Consider the following 1,947-nt stretch of genomic DNA (forward strand, 5'->3'; position numbering starts at 1 on the left):
CCTTCTCCGCACCCCGGCTCTTCCTGGAATTGCCCCATTCCCTTTGCATAAGTGTTTTTGTTCCTTTATTTTTATTTTTTGGGGGATTAAAAAGGCTCGGTTTTGGAGGCCTTGCCGGTGTAGCGTTACCTGGCACCGCCTCCCTTGGCTTTGGCTCATTCCAGAGGCAGCTTTCAAGGGCAAGGAATGATCCAAAAATCCCGCCTGTGCTTCGAAACGAACCGTGGTCGGCTGCCAGAGGGAGGGAGGGAGGGAGGGAGGGGAAAAAAAAAGGCCAGGATTCCCAAGGGATAGAAAAAAAGGAAATAATCCATGTTGTGAGCTGGGGCGTGAAGGGATTTAAGAGCCGGGTGGATTTGGCACTTGGGGACGGGGGTTTGGGGGCTTTGGGATGTTGGACTTGGTGTTCTCAGGGGGATTTTCCCACCTTAAGGATTCTGGGATTGTTCCCTGGGAGCAGAGCCTCCCACCTGGCTCCACCCTCCTGTCAGGGAGTTGTCAGAAGGTCCCCCCTGAGCTTCCTCTTCTCCGGGATTCCGGGACAAAATCTGCATTTCCTTAACAGAAACATCAACCTCCTCTGTTCTGGCATCTTGGAATTTGGGGAGAGACCCCAAATCCAGGATTCCCCTCCCAGCAGCACATTTTGACATGAGGGGGGGGATCGGCCTCATTGAGCCCGGAGGGGCCAAATCTCCCGATCCCGATTTCTGCTCCGGGGCCGGAGTTCCTTCCTGTCCCTGTCCCTCAAGGGATATTCCCACTGAATTCCAGGGGCAACACCCGTGTGGAGGAGGCCTGTGAGATGTACACCAGGGCTGCCAACATGTTCAAGATCGCCAAAAACTGGAGTGGTGAGTCCAATCCCTGCGTGTGGGGGGGTTCCCTCATCCCGGGATGAGCCGCGAGGGCCCGAACGCCTTCCTGTGAGTTATCCCAGGCTGTTCCTCTGGGGAATGGGCTCTACATCTGTGCAATTCCTCCTATTTAAATACTGGGAGGGTGGGCATCCTGAAGGATCTTCAATGAATTTTAAGCTGGTAATCCTGCTGGGAAGCCCACATTCCCAAACCCCCCCAACCCCCGGGTCCTGGAAGAGGCGTGATCCCGCTCATTCCAGGGGTTCACAGGATCCCTGTCCCTTCTCTCCCAGCGGCAGGAAACGCCTTCTGCCAGGCAGCCAAGCTCCACATGCAGCTCCAGAGCAAGCACGACTCGGCCACCAGCTTCGTGGATGCCGGGAATGCCTACAAAAAAGCGGATCCGCAAGGTAAGGGAGCGGAATCCAGGAGCGGAATACAAGATTGTTCCCAGCCGAGTGCTCAGTGGCAGTGGAGGAGCACTCCTGCTTCTCTGGAAGAGGCTTTGGGATGATGCAGGCGGGTCCTGGCGTCTCCTCTTGGCTGTGCCAGAGCTTTGCTGGGATTTGGGATGCCGTGTTGGCTGGGAAGTGCTGCCCCTTGGCAGTATCCATCCTGGTTTGGCTTGTCTTGAGGGAAGTAGTGGCTTCTTGGAATGCTTCAGGCAGGTCGCTGGGCTGGATCCCATTGGGATCCCTGTCTTGTCCCCGGGGCTTTCCCCGCTCCTGACCTCTGATGGGATGAGAATAAAGGATCTGGGATTCCTTAAACCTGGTTGCAAAGAGCAGGGCTGTGCTATTTGGCTCCGATCCCCCTTTCCCTAGCTCAGGGTGTGGAAGCAAACCCCTCACCTCCCCACCAGCATTATCCCTGTTTTCCTCTGCTGGGGGGCCGATGGAACAAACCCAGGGTGGGTAAAACCCTTTTATAGCAGTAAACCCCCTGAATTCCCAAGGAAATGGCAGCCCCCAGGGATTGATGCTTCGAATCCAGGTTGTTTGTAGCTGGCCCACCCCAGCGTTGGAGGGTTCCCCTTGGGAATTACAGACCCCCAATTCCTGCAACTCCCCCCAACTCCTGTATCCCC

General features: G+C 56.0%; 1 protein-coding gene across 1 annotated transcript in view; it reads left to right on the forward strand.

Annotated features, from left to right (window-relative positions):
• Positions 1-1,947, forward strand: part of LOC103758618 (beta-soluble NSF attachment protein) — a 10,065-nt gene that overhangs the window by 2,213 nt on the left and 5,905 nt on the right. The window contains exons 2-4 of the mRNA XM_029961649.1: positions 775-854; positions 1,154-1,270; positions 1,685-1,770. Of these exons, the coding sequence (XP_029817509.1) occupies positions 775-854; positions 1,154-1,270; positions 1,685-1,770 (283 nt within the window). The remainder of the gene's footprint in view (positions 1-774; positions 855-1,153; positions 1,271-1,684; positions 1,771-1,947) is intronic.

Source organism: Manacus vitellinus, unplaced genomic scaffold, assembly GCF_001715985.3.
Source record: "Manacus vitellinus isolate BGI_N305 unplaced genomic scaffold, ASM171598v3 scaffold_38_pilon, whole genome shotgun sequence".
Lineage (NCBI taxonomy): Eukaryota > Metazoa > Chordata > Aves > Passeriformes > Pipridae > Manacus > Manacus vitellinus.